Source organism: Mirounga leonina, unplaced genomic scaffold, assembly GCF_011800145.1.
Source record: "Mirounga leonina isolate KUSES-001 unplaced genomic scaffold, KU_Mleo_1.0 Mir_150, whole genome shotgun sequence".
In the NCBI taxonomy this organism is placed as follows: domain Eukaryota; kingdom Metazoa; phylum Chordata; class Mammalia; order Carnivora; family Phocidae; genus Mirounga; species Mirounga leonina.
In genome coordinates, this window is record NW_023270374.1 from 29,615,926 (window position 1) to 29,633,358 (window position 17,433).

The window sequence follows — 17,433 nt, forward strand, 5'->3', positions numbered from 1 at the left end:
TTCTTTGTAATGTTTGTAATTTTGTGAATAAAATTTGCTCATGGGAGAAGTTTGGAAAATTCAGATAATAAGGAAGAAATTTTAAATCATCTGTACTCTGACTTTCCAGAGGTAGTCACTAAGTACTTTAGTGGATTTCTTTACAGCCTTTTTTCCTTTCTGTACACGATAATATTAAATAGAATTTGAGTCCTTTTTGTATGCCGTTCTTTTCACTGATTACATTACAAGCTTTTACTTACGTTACTAGAAATTCTTTAAAACATGATTTCATAAGATGTTACCAGCGTTTAAGAGCGACCACCACAAAATTGGAGCATGTGTCTAAAATCACTTAACATCCTGGCTGCCTCTTTTAGATGAGATGTGTTTTTACCCTGTGAGGAGCACACGCCTGTTTTTGCTTGGTGGCATCATGCAGATCACATTCTGTCAGCACTGTAAGCCACTAAATTAGCATTAAAGACAGGAGGAAGGAGACCAGGAAAGGAACTAAAGTTTGTTGATGCTTTAATGTGTGCCTTACACATGTTTATTTAATCGTTACAACATCCTTGTGATGGATTATTTCCACTTTTCAGATGCAAAAGCAGAAGCCACACAGTTAATGTATATCAAAGCAGGGATCTGGAGCCACAAGGATCTAGATTGGGACTCAGTTGAACTCCCTCCCTGTCCAGAGAGGCCCAGGGGACCTAAACTTGTACTTCGTTATGCGGGATGATTTGAGAACCCTGGGAGGAGAGGGAAGTTTGAGCCTTAAGTTCTGAACTGCCTTATCCATTGGTTTACCACTTAATATGGGAAATTCTGGCCTGGGGCTGTTAGAGTCACCAAATCTGCAAAATGATGAACATGTTTATAGAAACAAAGGAATACACTGGTACACAGGCTGTTTACCTTCAGTGTTAGCAGTGGTATTTGCAGATGCTGAGTTCCAGTGTTATGTAATCCTAGGGAAACAGGCATCTAAGAGACCAGGGAAGTACATGTCATTACAGATGGCACCAAATGTAATTCATATAACATTATTTGTTTTATTTTAACAGCTTTTTGTACCTGAACCTCGTCCAGTTCCTAAAAATGATGTTGGATTTAAATATACTGTCAAACATCGACCATTTCCTGAAGAGGTGGATAAGATTCCTTTTGTGAAAGCAGATCTGAGCATTCCAGATTTGCATGAAATTGTCACTGAAGAAGTAAGATAAGTTATTGTCAGCTGTTGTTAACAGAATGACTAAACATTCTTGAACAACTGCCGTGGTCGAGACTTTTTTTTTGATGTTATTGGAGGTGGTTCATAAGATAACCTAGATCTCTGTCATCCAGGTTACCATGTAGTAAGAAGTATTTGTGGCTGATTGAAAGGACCTGGACCCCTCCTAGAGAGGCGTCTGGGCTGGTCCATGGTAGGTTTCAGCAGGATGGGAACATGATCAGAATGGTGGAGGATATTTGGAGACGGGAGACCAATTCAGAGATTTTGATGACCATCAAGGCAGGGAAAAGGAAGGACTACCTGGCTGATAGTGGAAGCTGAAACACATGGAATGTACTGTAGAGGTAGACCCAAGCAGTCTTCGATTGATGAGAGAAGGAAAAAAAACTGAAGAACTTAGATTCTGAAGCTGAGTGACAAAGGAGATATCGGTGCTATTTACAGAAATATGGATTATTTAGGAAGAGGACATGTTTGGGAAGATGGGAAAAATGTATTTGGTTTTAGATTAATTTAGATAATTAGATTAAGTAATTGGTATCTTAGATCAAGAGAGAAGTTTAAGAAGTAGGGGGCAGAAGTATGTCAGGGCATGAGAGAATAGGACAGGAATGGAGGCTGCTTACAGTAGTCAGATCAGAGAGAAGGAGCACTAAGTAGAGGCCCCTGGATTTTGGCATGAATGTGTGGGTGACCTTTGAGAGCAGGTCCAAAAGAGTGTTAAAATCAGGGACAGGAGTGTGAGGGGCTGGAGGGTGAGTGGTTAATGAGAGGCACTGAACATGAATTACACAGTTAGCATTTAAGAGAGTGGATAATAGCATGAGGAAATGGCCTAGCTAAGTCAAGGCAAAGCTAGTTTTTACTTTTCTTTTTTCTTTCTTTCTCTCTGTTTTTTTTTTAACTCATAGTTGTGAGGAATATGAACATGCTTAGAGGCTGAAAGGAAGGAAGCAGTGGAAAAAGGGCCTGTGTCTGCTAATACTGTAAGATGGGCTAGGAAAATGATAAGTAATCAAATAAGGCCGTAGAGTAGGGTCAAGAGTCTGAGTGATTGTGTCTAGAAAAACCATATTTCTGGTAAGACAGGAGAGAAGGAGAGAACAGGTGGAGGTTCAGAGACATTTGAAGGTGGAAAGGAGGGAGCTCATGTAAATTTTAATTTTAGTTCTTAGCAGTGAAATAGGAAATAAAAGATAGCTCATAAAATTGCCAGGCAGCCCAGCCCAGGTTAAATAGAATTGTCTCTAGTGAAATTATTTAACTTACTGTGCTAACTTTCTTCTTCAAAAGTCCTTGGGATTTGGAGGCATTGAGTAAAAAAATTTGAGTGGTGTGGAGATTGATAGGGGTAAGAATATGGAAGAATAAAAAAACATGGCCATTTATATGTTTAGAAGAGGGTACTAAGATGTTAGATTTGGGGTGTTAGGCTTGGCTGGGAAATAGATAAAGCCAGGATACTACTGGCTGGGACAATACGAGGAGGGTTTGAATGCTCACAGTGCTGGGAAAGCACAGCTTAGGGAGGGAAGGTGTGGGAGAGCTGCAGAAGGGGGCTTGTGGTTGGAGAAGGGAATCTCATCATTGTAGCTCTTTAAAATACGGCTTATCTGAGGTACAGAGTGTGCTCATAGATGGCCAAAGTTGTGAAGGTTGAGGAGGTTATAGAAATACAAGCCAGGCTATTGGAAGGATCATTGCTCACCACAGAGGATGGAGTTTAAGCTAGGATTGATCAGAAGGGAAGCAGGCGGTCGGAGAGAATCCCTGAATCTAGTAGAGTAATCCATACGGATGAGGACTTTCAACGTGAGGGGCTGTACGGTGAGGGTGGACAGTGGTGAGGGAGAGTGGGTGAAAGCAACAACTCTGCCCTCTTTCTTGCCCATTTGAGGGGAAGCAGAGACAGAATGGTTTCATTTACAGCAAGGAGATGAAGGACATCATTGTTGGGGCTACAGGGGAGTTTTTTGGGTATTTGTTTTAACCTTGAAACATGTTTGCTTAGTTGCATTCTGTATTGAATTGAAACTCAGTGTTGATCACTGAAAATTATCTGCATTTCCTTTGTTGCTTAAAGCTTTATTTTTATTCTTAAATTAAGATTAATCCTATTACTTTTATGATAATTCCAAAATAATAAAATATTTGGTTTATTTCAGTTAGAAGAGAGACATGAAAAATTAAGGAATGGCATGACCCAGCAGATTGCTTATGAAGTACACCTTGAACATCAAAGTGAGGAAGAACTGCAAAAGAGAAGTTTTCCTGACCCAGTTACGGATTGTAAGCCTCCACCACCTGCCCAGGAATTCCAAACAGCACGCCTTTTCCTTTCCCACTTTGGATTTTTGTCCTTAGAAGCATTGAAGGTAATTTTCCTAAACCTCTATGAGTAAATATATTCATAAATTAACATGGAGTTGATAATAGCTAAAACATTTTTATGAGGACAGAAGGAATTAAATAAATAAATCTTACCCTGCATTGCAAGTAGATGAAATTCTGTGGTGCTATAGTTTTTACTCTACAAGTCCAAAACCGTTTGTCCCATGAATCCTTCCGGATTGAGGGGACGATCCCCCTGTCTGAGGGGGCTGCTTTGGTAATACACATAGCTCTGAAATTCCCTGAGTACTGTAGGGCCCATATCACATGTACAAATGAAATCTACAGATAATTAGAACAAGAATGTTAAAAATCTTCTCCTATCAGCATTTATGACTGAAGGTACAAGCTACAATGGGCTCTGCTCTTTAATGCCACTTTTAAAAAGTAACAAGTATTTGTGAGCAGAGAACTTCCTATGTTGTGCAGGTTTTAAGATCAGACTGGCTGGGTTTATGTCCTGGCACCAGTGCTTGCCAGCTCTGTGATCTTGGGCAGTTGCCCGATGTCTCCAAGTCTTAGCTCCTCATCTGAAATGGAGACGATAAAAGTACCCACCTCACTGTGGCTGTTTGAGACTGTGTGAGACGCTTCATGCAGTACTTAGTGCACAGCCAGCCAACCTGGAAGGTAAATATTGCCATTCTTTTTTTTTTTTTTTTTTTTTTTTAAGTAGGCTCCTCACCCAGGATGGGGCTTGAACTCACAACCCTGAGATCAAGTGTCGCACACTCTACTGACTGAACCAGCCAGGGCCCAGATATTGCCATTCTTCTTCTTTTTTTTTTTTTTTAATATTTTATTTATTTGAAAAAGCACAAAAAAGTTTAAAATGTGGGGAGGTACAGAGGGAGAGGAAGAAGCAGACTCCTCACTGAGCAGGGAGCCCGATATGGGGCTCGATCCCAGGACCCTGAGATTATGACCTGAGCTGAAGGCAGATGCTTAACCGACTGAGCCACCCAGGCACCCCTATTGCCATTATTCTTAATTCCATTATCCTTAAAACAGTTTTACAAAAAAAATGATACTATCCCTATTTTACAGATGTGGAAACAGGCTCAGAAATGTGAAATAGCTTGCCCGAGGCGGATTTGGGGTTTGTACTAAGGCCTCTTTGTTTTGAAAAGCACAACTGACATGTGCTAGGCAAGAAGTTGCTCATTGCACAAGTTGTCCCCTGCCCTCACTCCCTAGTAGCTACTTGGTTAAAGGCCAAAGGTTAACTTTTTAGGAAAGCAGGGGCAACATTGCTGGTTTTGGGTTTCAGCACATCAATGGAAAATGTTCTGTGTTGTAGAAAAGTGAGTTGGTGATGGAGAGTATGAACATTACTCTGAGCTCACACAAGTGGGTGGAGGGGCATAGGGAGAGGGAGAGAAAGAATCTCAAGCAGGCTCCAGCATTGAGCCCAATGTGGGGCTCAGTCTCACAATCCTGAGATCATGACCAGAGCCAAAATTGAGTCGGCTAATTAACCGACTGAGTCACCCAGGCTCCCCCCATGAAATTTTTTATTTTTTTCTAGAAAGCGTGATATATTACAGAGAAAATAGGATCCAAAATTATATATATAGTATGATCTCCATTGTCTTTGACAAAAAAAGCAATTGAAAGGAAGTATACAAGAATGTTAAATAGCTTTTCTAGTTCAGGATAATGGTTGTGCTTATTCCTGCCACTTTATAATTTTTTTACTTAATATTTATTAAACCATGAGCAAGTATTGCTTTTATAATTAGAATAATGAAAAGAGATGATAATTTCTCCTTTCTTCCTTTGGTGGTAGGAGCCTGCAAATAGTCGCCTACCTCCTCACCTTATTGCACTTGACTCCACGATACCTGGATTTTTTGATGACATTGGGTATCTGGATCTCTTGCCATGTCGTCCCTTTGACACAGTTTTTATTTTCTATATGAAACCAGGTCAGAAAACAAACCAGGAGGTAAGATTTCTGAATTTTGGGGATAATTTTTTATGCTATAAGTGTTAAAAAGTTTTACTTGGCTTGTGTTTATCCGTAATAGGAGGGAGGTTATACTTGATGCTTAAAGAATTGTGAACCAGTTCAGAATGAAATTAATGAAAATTGTGATGCCCAGAGTCCTAAGTCTTTTGACACTCGAACGTGATTTAGAGAGGAGCCATAGTGTGTCTTTCTTCCCCTTGAAGAATTCAGGTTGATAGGACAAAAGAAACTGAAATATGGAAGGTTAACCACAAAAAGCTAAAGCTAGGCTCAGTTGCTTAAGAAGATGAAAAACAGCAACAGATGTTCACTGAACATCTTCTGTGTGGCTCACCGTGCCTGGGTATAGAAGTGAGTAACAGTCTTTCCTCTCGAGGAGCTCACCTTCCAGGTAATTTCACAAGCAAGTAATTTCAGTTGAGGCATGCATAGCGTACGGCGGGGAAAAGAACACCCTGAAATAATGTAAAAGACAGAAGTGGAAGGCTTAAGTAAAACTTAGGTTAAAGAAGACTTAAGTTGGTGCATGTATCAAAGAGAGTAGAAGGATGAAGAAAGATATAAGATGAGGGATAATGGGAAAACTGAGAGTAAATGACAAGAGATTTGAAGTGTCTATTGGAAATGAATAGTTGAAACATGGAATAGGCAGGCAGTTACCAACTTTTGACTAGGAAAGGACCAAAGGAAGATTTATGAAATACAGTATTAGATGTGTAGGGCACTATGACTACATGATATTGGAATTTTACTGTAACCCTTATAACACTGTTAGCTAATCAAACTGATCATACCTTAAAAAATTTATCAAAGTCACAAAATATTTCTATTAGAAGCACTATTTCAAATAATTGGTGAACTGCTAGAAAATGAGATTGCTTTATGAGAAAGTTCTTCTCATCTCATGCTATTGATTCAATAAATATTTATTAAGTGTCCACTATCAGGTGCCAGGATTACAGTGGTGAACTACAAGGTATCTGAGATCAGATCAGATCTACAAGGTATCTGAGTCCCAGAACTACTGTCTAAAGGGGAAGACAGATGACTAAATAAGCAACCATAGTAAAATGTGCTAATTAGAAGCATGTTATAGTAGCCATCAACAGGAAAACCTAATCTCGTTTTGAGAAGGTTAGTAGAAAAAGACATTTTAGCTGATAATCTGTGGTTACATTGGGAGTAGGTAAAAAGGTAGAAGCAGGTTGTTACTAACAAAGTCGTAGCATGTGTAATGGCCCTGAAGGTAAGAGAGAATTCCATCTTCACAAAATTCACTGGAGTCCAGTATACTTTGGAGCTTGGGAGAATGTGGGCTTATGATAGCTGGAGGTGAGACTAGTGGAGTCCAGGTTTTTGAAAGAACCCCAGAGTGGGGTTGATTGCAGGGGTTGAGGATTTGTTTGGAAGAATTCTCATGCATGGTTCATTCGTATAACAATAATAGGGCCATTTTTCTCCTTCCTGTGAAAGAAGACACAAACTGTTGAGGTAGCTCTTAAACTAATTCAGTTTCCTTAGCTTTCTAGGAACTGAGAGTGATTAGAGCATTGCAGTCTTTGCAGCCTCCTATAGAATGTCTGAGCCCTACTTTCCCTAGCTGCAGGGTAGCTTTAGGTTAATTTCTAGCTGCCAGCCAGTGGCCAGCAGGTTGAATTTGACTCATCTATTGTGTCTTGACTGACTTTTCAGAAACTGTTTATTTAAAACTTCCACTTCTGAATAAAAATTTTAATTGAAAGAAAACTGGAAGTGGCTGTCAATCAGGTTCCTGACACTTACAGGACTGTGAAGGGCTGTGGGTGAACTACATAGGTGTACTTTTAACAAGAAGTATTTAAGACATGATGGCCTGGCAATTTTCGCCCAGTGGATTGACAGGTAATAGAGGGAACATCCCATATTTTGATTTGATCAGGCCTCTGTATGGTCTTGACATAGATTAGTATTGATGAACCACATCTGTGACTTGTGGACCAACTCTGTCACTGTCAATTGGAGAGTTTTAAAAATAGTGATTCCAGGATCCTTCTTCTGCTGATGCTGTGTAGAAGGTCTGCAGTGGTCTCAGAGAATCTCATGTTTAAGAAATTGCCCAGGTGGCAGATGTATGTTTCCCTGGTCCTATAGAATCAGTGTCAGCTCACCCCTCTCTGAATTCAAGAATGCCTCAAATCTCTGTATGCTGATTTTGAGTGCTATCAACAGTGATATCTATTGCTGTGTTCAGTGTCAGGTGATCCTTATACTCTTTGCTTTCGTGTTGTATGATTTGTTTATGGGTTTTATAGATGTCGTGCATATTGCGTACTTTTAATATTCTACTGCAGATATTAAATTATAAGTTGAATGATCTTAGATTAAGAACTATAGATCAGGTAAATCACTTAATATTTTAGTCATTTATTCTCACAATGGAAATAACAATGCAAAATTAAATAAAAGTTAAATGTTTTATAATTATTATTGAATAAAAAGTTTAATGAAATGTTCAAGAAAAAATATTCCCTTGGTGATTTTGATATATTCCCCCCTTTTCATTTATAATTTGTAGAGAATTTCTCATTTTCCTTCCCTTAGCATAGGGTTTTCAACAGCAGTGCTATTGCTATTTTAGCCTAGATAATTCTTTGTTATGGGAGCTGTCCTATAAATAGGACATTTAGCAGCATCTTTGGCCTCTACTCACTAGACACCAGTAGTACCCCACAAATTGTGATGACAAAATGTCTTCAGACATTCCAGTTGCCCCCTAGAGGGGAAATCACCCCCATGAGAACCATGGTTTTAGGGACTTTTCGAGGCCAGTGAAAAGCCCAGGTATTAAATCTGGTATTTAGTTAAGAGGGGAGAACCTTCTGGTCACTTTATTTTTTTCTGGAATGGCTGCATTCTCTTCTTTGGACTAAGAGGAGGATGTTTTCTCACTTATTATACCTAATCTTTATTGAATTTTTAATAGATTTGTACTTTTTATATCCTTTGTCATGATGTGTAATAAAATAATCACATACCTGTGTAATGTATCTCACTAACCAGACAGTAAAGTCTGTGAAGACGGGGACATAGCAGTTTTAATTTGCTTTTAGTAAACACGTCTAGTTTAGTAATTGTTTTTGCTAGAGAGGAAGCTAAAGGCTTTACTTGCATTATCTCACTTAATCTTCACAAACATCATTATTATCCCTACTTTAGAGTTGAAGACACTGAAACGGTGAGGTTCAGAAACTTTCCCAAGGCCCAGCCAGGATTTGAACCCAAATCTGTCTAACTAGAAGCATCATTTTTAACTATAGGGATGTATTCCCAAGTTTATTCTGAGCTTAGACTTAATTTGTCAGATACTTCAAAGCTAACTAATTTTTATGGAGATTTATTTTGATATGCTCTTTTGTTTCCTCCATTATAGCTGATGATTGGTATGTATTTCAGATTTTAAAGAATGTGGAATCTTCCAGAAATGTTCAGCCACATTTCCTAGAATTTTTGCTTTCCCTTGGCTGGTCAGTAGATGTGGGCAGACACCCTGGTTGGACTGGGCATGTTTCCACCAGTTGGTCTATTAACAGTTGCGACGATGGTGAAGGACCTGAACAAGGTAAAACTCATAATGGTCATTGTTTTTTCTTGTTTTGTTGTTCTTGATATCTCCCTCTTTACTATAAGTTTGTAGTCTTATTTTACAAAGAAACAAACAAACCATTAAGTATATTAAAGAAAAGTTTTCTTCCCCTAGTTCAAGTCCTTAGAAGAGGCCACTTAACACTAGTTTGTATATTCTTTCAGATGTCTTCTGTATAAATGGGGGAAAAGAATTATAGACAGATAGATAAAGTTAGTTAATATAAAATTCATGGCTTAAATAACATAAGGTTAATAACTTCTCTTTTATATTGTGAGTGAACAAATTCTGTTTTCTGTAAGAGTATTATAATAAATTGAGATTTATGTTTGCTAACATATATTTTGTCCAATAGTTTTCTATTAACAGGTGTGTTTTATAGACTTTGTGGCTATAATTAAAGGTTACATTCTTGGGATTTTTTTTTTTTAAGATTTTATTTATTTATTTGATAGAGAGAGACACAGCGAGAGAGGGAACACAAGCAGGGGAAGTGGGAAAGGGAGAAGCAGGCCTCCCGCTGAGCAGGGAGCCCAATGCGGAGCTCGGTCTCGGGACCCTGGGATCATGACCTGAGCCAAAGGCAGATGCTTAACAGCTGAGCCACCCAGGTGCCCCACATTCTTGGGATATTATATAGAAACCTTTGTAGTAAACAGCTATCTTGGAGAGATTCATGCCCGTATCTACAAATCTTCTTGAGAAACTGTAATCATGATAACAAGTACCAGAGCAAGTATAAATTTGAATTTAAGACCTTTGCACTACCTGGCTAATGCTCTTTGTTCTGAGGGCTCCTGAAGTCACTGAAGAGTTAATATTATCTCTGAAGTGGGTGATACCTGTATCCAGTGCTTTGAATTATCAGAGTTGCTCTGTCAGTAAGATTGTACTCTCTCGGGGTTTCCCACTGAATACCATGGTGACTTGTGACCTGTCATTTTTTCTAATTTCAGTCAAGTTTGAATCGAAGTATTTGGGGATATACTCTAATTTTAATTTCCACATATCCTTTAATATATGCTTGAGTATATTTAATTCCTATAAGTAAATTGATAAAGGATATGCACATTTTTCAATTAGATAAAAATATCATTGGATGCTTATGGTTGCAGTAACAGAAAACTTGACCCAAACTGGCTTATATTTTAAGGGTCATTTATTGTCTGATGTAAATGAAAATTCCAGAGGTTAGTATACATTTTTGTTGTCATTTGATCAGCACCCCATTCTCTTGCTCAGCAATTTTCCTTTAGCTCTGCTGTTCGTATATTGACTTTGTTCCTAGCCTGGCTTCTCTCATAGTACAAAAAGGCCGTACCAGGCTTTACATTCACATACCAACCCTAGCCTGAAGAGGAGAGATTAGCTGGGTCTCAGAACCTCCCTACATCCAGGTCCTGAGATACACAGTGATTTGGCCACTCCAAACCTGCTGCCATGGCGAGAGAGATGGAATGACCCTGGTAGAGAGCTATAGACAAGGTACAGCTGGTATGAAGGGTCAATTCCACACGGGTCACACCTGCCTCAGAGTGGGTGTTGGGGCAGTAAGCAAAGTGTCTACTACAGTAGACGCAACGTGCCTTCCCACTGTCTAAACCAGGAGTTGGCAAACTGCAGCGCTCCCTGTTTTTGCAAATGAAGTTTTATTGGAACTCAGCCACACCTGTTTATGTATTGTTCATGACGGCTTTCATGCTACAGTGCTTTCATATTTGAGTCGTTCCGGCAGAGACCATTTGGCCTACAAAGCCTTATTTACTATCTGATCCTTTACGGAGAAAGTTTGTTAACCTCTGGTCTAAACTTCTGTTTGCCACATCCTCACCCACATTAGGTATCTTCCAATCTGTTAGCTGAGAAATGATTGAGTTTCAGCATTTTTTCATATTTTTATTTCTCTCCTGAGTCAGGACTACTTGTTCATTTCCTCTTCCCAGTTTTTTGTCAGGTTGTTGGTCTTTTATGTATTATTGGTAAGGCATTATGTTCGTTTTAATTGAGAACTATACTAGCTGTCAGGAATGTTACTTTTGTTAATTCATTCTTGCTGGCTCAGAGCAGATACTGTTACTCAAAATGCCTGTACATTTTATGTTCTGTCACTGACCATTGAGGAAAGTAGAGCAGAAGCAGAGCTGAGGAGAAGTAGAGAGACACCAGGGACAGAAATGCCTTGAAAGCAAGAGTATAAAACACACAGACACCTGCCCTAACTCCTTTCAGAGGTCTGTGGTGGTCATCTTCCTTTGGATTATTACCTCTTCCCAAAAAACTGTTTCCATAATCTGCCTCATACAGATGAGTTCAAGTCTCTGCTAATCAGAAGTGGCCTAATTTAGAGTAGTTTCAGAAACTGAAATTAAGATTTTATCATTTAAAGTTAGTGTAAAGACATTTGATGAACATTTATGGTTTATTCTTCTTACACACTCATTGGTTCTTGCTGGAAACGTGCCTTCTGTTGATTACCATTTTATTAACAGTTAAAATTTCATGAAGCAGGATGAAACTGATTTTTCCCACTTTTTTGGAGCAGTAACGGAGTGTTTCTCATTCCTAGATGAAGTGATTTCCTCTGAAGACGTTGGGGCTAGCATTTTCAATGGACAGAAGAAGGTGCTGTATTATGCCGATGCCCTTACTGAAATAGCTTTTGTAGTTCCTTCTCCTGTGGAGTCCTTAAGTAAGAGCATTTTTTGTATGGTGCTGTTTTAAAATCTATTTTTTGTATTCACTGGTTTGTGCAGAATTGTTAGATGACGATTCTGAAGTCATCTAAGTCATTGTTTAACTTCTAAGGCATGATAGCATTTAGATTATGCAGAGGTATAGGATGTTAGCTCTTCTTAACTTTCTTAAGGACACTAGTTAAAGACAGGTAGACTGAACCTCTCTTAATAATCTTTAAGTAGAGAAAGGGACCCACTTCAACCTGTTTTTTGTCTTTCTTTAATTAATCAATACATAGAAGTCTTGTTTTCCAGTTTATTCATTTTTTCTCTATTTATGAATGAGCCCCCACCTACTTGCCTGTTTCCACGTGAGAGCCTTATGTCAAACCCCAGAGAATCCTACAATTGGAAGACTCTCTACAATTGGAAGATAGCATCTGGCTGATCTTCTGACACCAAGTAGGAGAAACTTCACAGCCTAGAAAAGGTGGCGAATTAAGCCTGTTCTTCCAAAGAATCAGGGGTGATTATTACTTCTCAGTCTGAACCCATAGTCTCATCTGGCCTAGAACCTTTGCTTCTTGCAAATTAAGTCCATTTCTTTGTGCCTGACCAGGCAGTAGGTGGAAAATTTCACCTTCTTCATTGAGACCATCTGTAGGATGGGCTGCTATACATCACACTGTCATGGTCTCGTCTCTAGGCTAATGACTTTTCTCGTGCCCTTGCTTTGGCAGCCTCCTGACCTTTGTACTGGGACCCTTGATTTCCCACACTAGGCCCCCTACCCCGTCTTATATTCTCAGGCCAGTCGTTTCCCTGGCAGGAGCGGCCTTCCATGGTCTAGGTCAGTATCCCTAGCAGCTATTTGCCTTCATGTCAAGGCTGTGATCTACTCCCTAATTCCAGAAGCCAGGCCCCATTTGTCCTCTGTGAGTTGAGTCCCTGCTTCGTCTGTAGCCCAGCCTGTTTGCACCAACAGAGCTAGAGCCTTGTCCTTGTACTTTAGTTGCCACAGTTGGGTCTTCACCTCTTGTCATGAAACGTTCTCAGTTCCGACTGTGCTCCTGCTCTGACTCCGCCTCCTCCTGTGTCTTGAGATTTGTCTTTGTGTTTGTTTTTTCTGACTCTCTGTGTGCTTGTCTCCAACCAGATCACTTCTTAGTCACAGAGACGAGGTCCTCTGTAGCTTTGGAATGCCCCAGTGCCACTTGCTACCATGCTACATGATTGAATGTGTAATCAAAATAATTCAGAGAATAACAGATGTCTTATATTCTGCATCTGAAAAGTCAAAATATTTTCTCGTCTTACCTCAGTTATCCTGTAGCACAGGAGCTGGCACGCTGTGGTGCACAGGCCAAAATCAGACCACCAAGTACACTTTCTACATTTTTAGGGTTGTAAATAAAGTACAAAAAAGAATATGCAATAGAGACCTACATAGCCAGCAAAGCCTAAAATATTTACTGACCCTTTACAGAAAAAGTTTACCAACCTTTTGTCTAGAGGCAGTGCTTCTCTTAAGGGACTTAGGTTAGACTATTAGCATAATTAGTTTAAACACTTCTCTTAAAGAAGTAGTAAATATAATTGATTTTTTTCTTTACCCTGTAGCCGATTCATTGGAAAGTAACATCTCGGACCAAGATAGTGATTCAAATATGGATCTTATGCCTGGAATTCTGAAACAGCCATCCCTGACACTTGAGCTTTTCCCTAATCACACAGACAATCTTAATTCCTCACAGCGGGTAAGTAACTTCGTTGATACAGCTCTGAAAATTTGTCATGCAGTAGGGGTAATTATAGAATCATGCCTTTAATCAACCTTTTAACTGTAACCTAGAGAGCAGTGATAGCAGTACTGATTCATTAGTATCTTAATTTTTTAAAGTCAAATTCTCACAATTTTCTTTTTTTCACTTTGCAACAAGTAGATCATTCTAGGACAGCCTCTGTTGTTTTCCTTGATTTGGTCATTCTGGTACCATGCTTGGGTCTCTCACCCATTCCTTCTCAGGCCTAGGTTTTTATTTGGTCCCCGTAATATCCACTAAAGGTATAACAGTAGTGGGGCGCCTGGGTGGCTCAGTCGGTTAAATGTCTGCCTTTCGGCTCAGGTCATGATCTTGGGGTCCTGGGATCGAGCCCCAAGTTGGGCTCCATGCTCAGCAGGAAGTCTGCTTCTCCCTCTCCCTCTGCCCCTCCCTTCCGCTCATGCACACACTCGCTCGCTCTCAAAACCTTAAAAAAAAGAAGGGTACAACAGCAGCTGTACGTTCCACATCTTTACTCATGCGCCATTTGACTTTACAAGTCTTCTCTGTACAAATGGCAGCACTTTGGACACTAGCCCAGTGTGTGACTAGACACGATGAGTGAGGCACACAGCGGCCACAAGAGGGGAGCATTTTACTTTTACACCATTTTTCTTGCCGTCTAAGTAGATGTTATGTCTTTATTTTTGTTTTCTCCTCATGTTACTTCTTTATCCTTACTGGAAAGTGGCAAGTGAGTGGTAGGAGGGTATAGGACAATTTCATAAATGTGGGAAGATTGATTTATAACAAATAATAAGAAAGACAAAAGAAGTGTAAACTTGATTGAACCATTCTTTGATTTTACAGGATTTTAATTTGGCTCCTTCCCCATGAAAGTAGTTTTTAACATGAATAAAGTTGACTCTTGAACAACAGGGGTTTAAACTACGTGGGTCGACTTATATGTGGATTTTTTTTTTTTAACAAATGCAGTACAGTATTGTAAATGTATTTTCTCTACCTTATGATTTTCTTAATAACATTTTCTCTAGCTTTACAATACATAATATATCTAATATACAAAATATGTGTTAATCGACTATATTATTGGTAAGACTTCTCTTCAACAATAGGCTATTAGTAGTTAAATTTTTGGAGAATCAAAAGTTACACTTGGATTTTTAACTGCATGGAGAGGAATCAGCACGCCAACCCCTGCATTGTTCAAGGGTTAACATATATATGCTTGAGAGAGGATGCAGGAGAAGTATTGACCTTTAAAATTAATTTAGGAAGGAGTGCCTGGGTGGCTCAGTTGTTAAGCATCTGCCTTCAGCTCAGGTCATGATCCCAGGGTCCTGGGATCAAGCCCTGCGTCGGGCTCCCTGCTCAGTGGGAAGCCTGCTTCTCCCTCTCCCTCTGCCTGCTCCCCCTACTTGTGCTCTCTGTGTGTCAAATAAATAAATAAAATCTTTAAAAAAATTAATTCAGGAAAAACAGTTAAGTTGTTTAAGACTTTCTGAAGTAGACTGATTTTGAAAATCAGGAGTTGCATATTTAAAAGGTTTCATAGAATACAGTTTGGAGATGAACATGTCTTTGTAGGGTGGCAATGTAGGATTTTAGCCAGATCTAATATTCAGTGATTGGTGGTCCTTGTACTCCTTTTCTGAATGTCAGTATGGTTATCCCTTAAAATCCAAAATCTTTAAGGCACCACATTTTTATTACTTACACTATGCAGACTACTACTAACCTTAAAAATAAAACTTATTTTATCAGCAAAAATGGGTTTACTCAAAAATAGCAAAGAATTCCAATTGGGGACATGCAAGCTATGGCAAAACTATTGGCAAATCCAGCAAACGAAGGAGAGGAACATCATTTTATGGAGAATGAGGAGGAAGGTGGGAGGGGTCGTTCTGAGTGGAAATCCATTGGAGAAAAGCAAGAGTTCAGGATGAGAATGACTGACCAAGGTTTCTCATTGGCTGAGTTGTAGTGGATTTCTTGGCAGGAGATCCTGTGTACATCTTTTCTGGTGGGGCCTATAATTGATGATTCTTTCCTGTTGATGATTCTTCTGTTGTGGTCTGTAATGGACAGTTCTTCATGTAATTGCTATTGGGTGGTATGGCTCCTTTTCCTAGCCCCCCACTTTAGTGAGGTTTCCCTTTATTAATTTTCACACTACTAATTAAAAAAAGAAAAATATTATCTCATTAGATACAGAAAAAGCAGTTGACATAAAATTCAACATTCATTCATGACTTTCAGCAAACTCTGAATAGAAGAGAACTTTCTCAACCTGAGACAGAGCTCTACTGGAAGCCTAGAGTTAAGATTACACTATACAGTATTGTTGACTGCTTTCCCCGTGAATGGAGGACAAAGCAAGGATGTCTGCTCTCACCACTTGTATTTAACATGGAGTCCTATACAGGGAAATATGACAAGAAAAAGAATTAAGTACATAAGGATTAGAAAGGAGAAGTAATACTGTATGTATTTGCAGATGACATGATCATATATATAGAAACCCTGAGGAATCTTTTTTAAAAAATCTACTAGATCTACTGAGTGAGTTTATTAAGGTTATAGGAAAAAAGGCCACTGTGTTAGGCTGAATTCTAAGATGATCCCCAGGGACTCTTGTCCCTGTATGGTGTCCTCCACTTGTGTGGGTAGAACCTGTCAATATGATGAGATATCATGTGAGTATGTTACATTATATAGCAAAAGGGATTTTGTGGATATAATTATTAAGGTTACTTTGAGTTGATCAAAAGGGAGATTACCCAGGTAGGCCTGACCTAATCATAGAAGCCCTTTTTTTTTTTTTTTTTTAAGATTTTATTCATTTGAGAGAGAAAGAGAGGACATGAGTAGGGGGAAGGGCAGAGGGAGAAGCAGACTCCTCGCTGAGCCTGGAGCCTGATTCTTAATCCCGGGACTACAGGATCAGGACCTAAGCTGAAGGCAGACGCTTAACTGACTGAGCCACCCAGGTGCCCCATAGGAGCCCTTTAAACCTAGGGCTGAAGTCAGAGATTCAGAGCTGATTAGGAGCCATGCTAAGAAAATGGTCTCTGAGTATGGTTGGTGTCTGCCACCAATTTGGAGAAGATCTCTTAGTCATTTTCTGTGACTGCCACAACACAAATAGAAATGGAAATAATAATCTAGGGGAATTGCCATCGTCTCTGTCATCTGCTGAACACAGGTATATTTCTGTGCTAATAAAGCAGTTTTATTTTTAAAATTCAACTTAGATACGAGAGTCTCTCTTCTGTCCACATAGCTTTGTTTAGGGCTTTAGCATAAACTCATCCCTGCTGCATGCCCTCAAAGTGGTGGTGCTCAGAGCACCAGTTTGCTAAAGGGGAGCCACAGAGCCCTGCTTGCCCTTGAGAAAAACTTCAAGCCCATCAGGTGGGCGGGGAAGCCAGAAGCAAACTGCATGATAGCAAAGACATAAGCAACTCTTTTTTTCTTTCTGTTGACAAGAAAAAGGACTTTTTTGGCCTAGATTGCAGTAGGAAACTTCTGGCCTAGAAATGAGAACTAGAAGTAACTTGCTGATGGGACATTTTAGAGATAAGGCTCCCCAGGCAAACAAGTGACATTGCTGTGATGAGGAAAGCATTCTGCTTGCTGGCCATAGATGGATAGACTCAAATCCTTTGAAGCCCTCATTAAGACATTGCCCAAAAAATTTTCAAAGACTTTATTTATCCATTTATTTTATTTTATTTTATTTTATTTTATTTTATTTTATTTTATTT

General features: G+C 39.3%; 1 protein-coding gene across 3 annotated transcripts in view; it reads left to right on the plus strand.

Annotated features, from left to right (window-relative positions):
* The window catches only part of RALGAPB (Ral GTPase activating protein non-catalytic subunit beta), an 83,482-nt gene that overhangs the window by 56,494 nt on the left and 9,555 nt on the right, over nt 1-17,433 (plus strand). For all 3 annotated transcript variants that reach the window (XM_035006304.1, XM_035006306.1, XM_035006305.1), the window contains 6 exons: nt 1,050-1,202; nt 3,388-3,597; nt 5,403-5,561; nt 9,018-9,183; nt 11,774-11,896; nt 13,503-13,639. In XM_035006304.1, coding sequence (XP_034862195.1) covers nt 1,050-1,202; nt 3,388-3,597; nt 5,403-5,561; nt 9,018-9,183; nt 11,774-11,896; nt 13,503-13,639 — 948 coding nt within the window. The remainder of the gene's footprint in view (nt 1-1,049; nt 1,203-3,387; nt 3,598-5,402; nt 5,562-9,017; nt 9,184-11,773; nt 11,897-13,502; nt 13,640-17,433) is intronic.